Source organism: Acanthamoeba castellanii (assembly GCF_000313135.1).
Source record: "Acanthamoeba castellanii str. Neff unplaced genomic scaffold scf7180000084639, whole genome shotgun sequence".
Classification (NCBI taxonomy): Eukaryota; Discosea; order Longamoebia; family Acanthamoebidae; genus Acanthamoeba; species Acanthamoeba castellanii.
Window position 1 is genome coordinate 372592 of NW_004457431.1, and position 1047 is coordinate 373638.

General features: G+C 61.2%; 1 protein-coding gene across 1 annotated transcript; it reads left to right on the top strand.

Annotated features, from left to right (window-relative positions):
• Positions 1-5: 5 nt before the first annotated feature.
• On the top strand, positions 6-1047 carry ACA1_089440 (NBARC domain containing protein; the record flags this gene model as incomplete). The annotated part of the gene is made up of 4 exons (XM_004338651.1): positions 6-221; positions 309-511; positions 597-767; positions 861-1047. Coding segments are annotated over 4 exons (777 nt in total), but the record flags the coding sequence as incomplete, so codon positions are not given.

Sequence of the window (1047 nt, forward strand, 5' to 3'; positions counted from 1 at the left end):
GGCGTAAGATAGCGTCGTCGTCGTGGAACAAGCAGATCAAGGTGTGGAACGCCGAGACCGGCGTCGAGCTGGCCACGATCACCGGTCACAAGGGAGTCGTGACCCAGGTGCGCTTCACGCACGACGGCCGACACATTGTGTCGTGCTCGCTCGACAAGACCGTGCGTGTCTTCTCCGCCGACACCTACACCGAGATTACTGCCATCAAGGCACATTCCGGAGTATGTCACTGCGCCAACACACGCACACGCACGCGCACGCGCACACGCACACACCAAACGAGACTCACCTGAGTGCAACGCCACCAGGGAGTGAACAGCGTGGCCTGCTCGCCCGATGGAAAGTCGATTCTTTCGGCCTCGACCGACAAGACCATCAAGAAGTGGAACTGGGGCACCTGGGACGAGGCGTGCACATTCTCGGGTCACACCAATGCCGTCAACCGGGTTGCGTTCTCGCCGGACGGCAGCAGTGTCGTGTCTGGCAGCGACGATAGGAGCGTCCGATTATGGTAAAACGAACACATGGCACACGCACACACCACCGCACACGCATGACATGAATACTGATTGGGGGTTTGATTTCGCATGGGCTAGGTCGGCCGACGGTTCGCTCAAGGGGACGCTGACCGGCCACAAGGACGGCGTGGCGGCCGTCAGCTTCTCGCACGACGGCAAGCGCGTGGTGTCGTCGTCGCACGACAACATGATCATCGTGTGGGCCGCCACCGGCTCCTTCCACCAGCTCGCCATCCTCATCGGTCACACGTACGCTCCCGCCGCCAGTTCATCCCTTCATGTTGGTGTTGTTCTTTCACAAGCTTACACCGCACACGACACGACACGACGCGCGATGAATAGGGGTACGGTGTTCGATTGCTCGTTCTCGCCGGACGATAGCAAGATCGTGTCGGCCTCGTTCGATCGCACGGTCAAGATGTGGGAGTGCGACCCAGCGTGGGTGCCCCAGGGGGAGAAGGGCAAGTCGCGCCGCCCGCCCAAGCCCTTCACCAACATCACCGGCCACACGGCCCGCATCCTCAATACG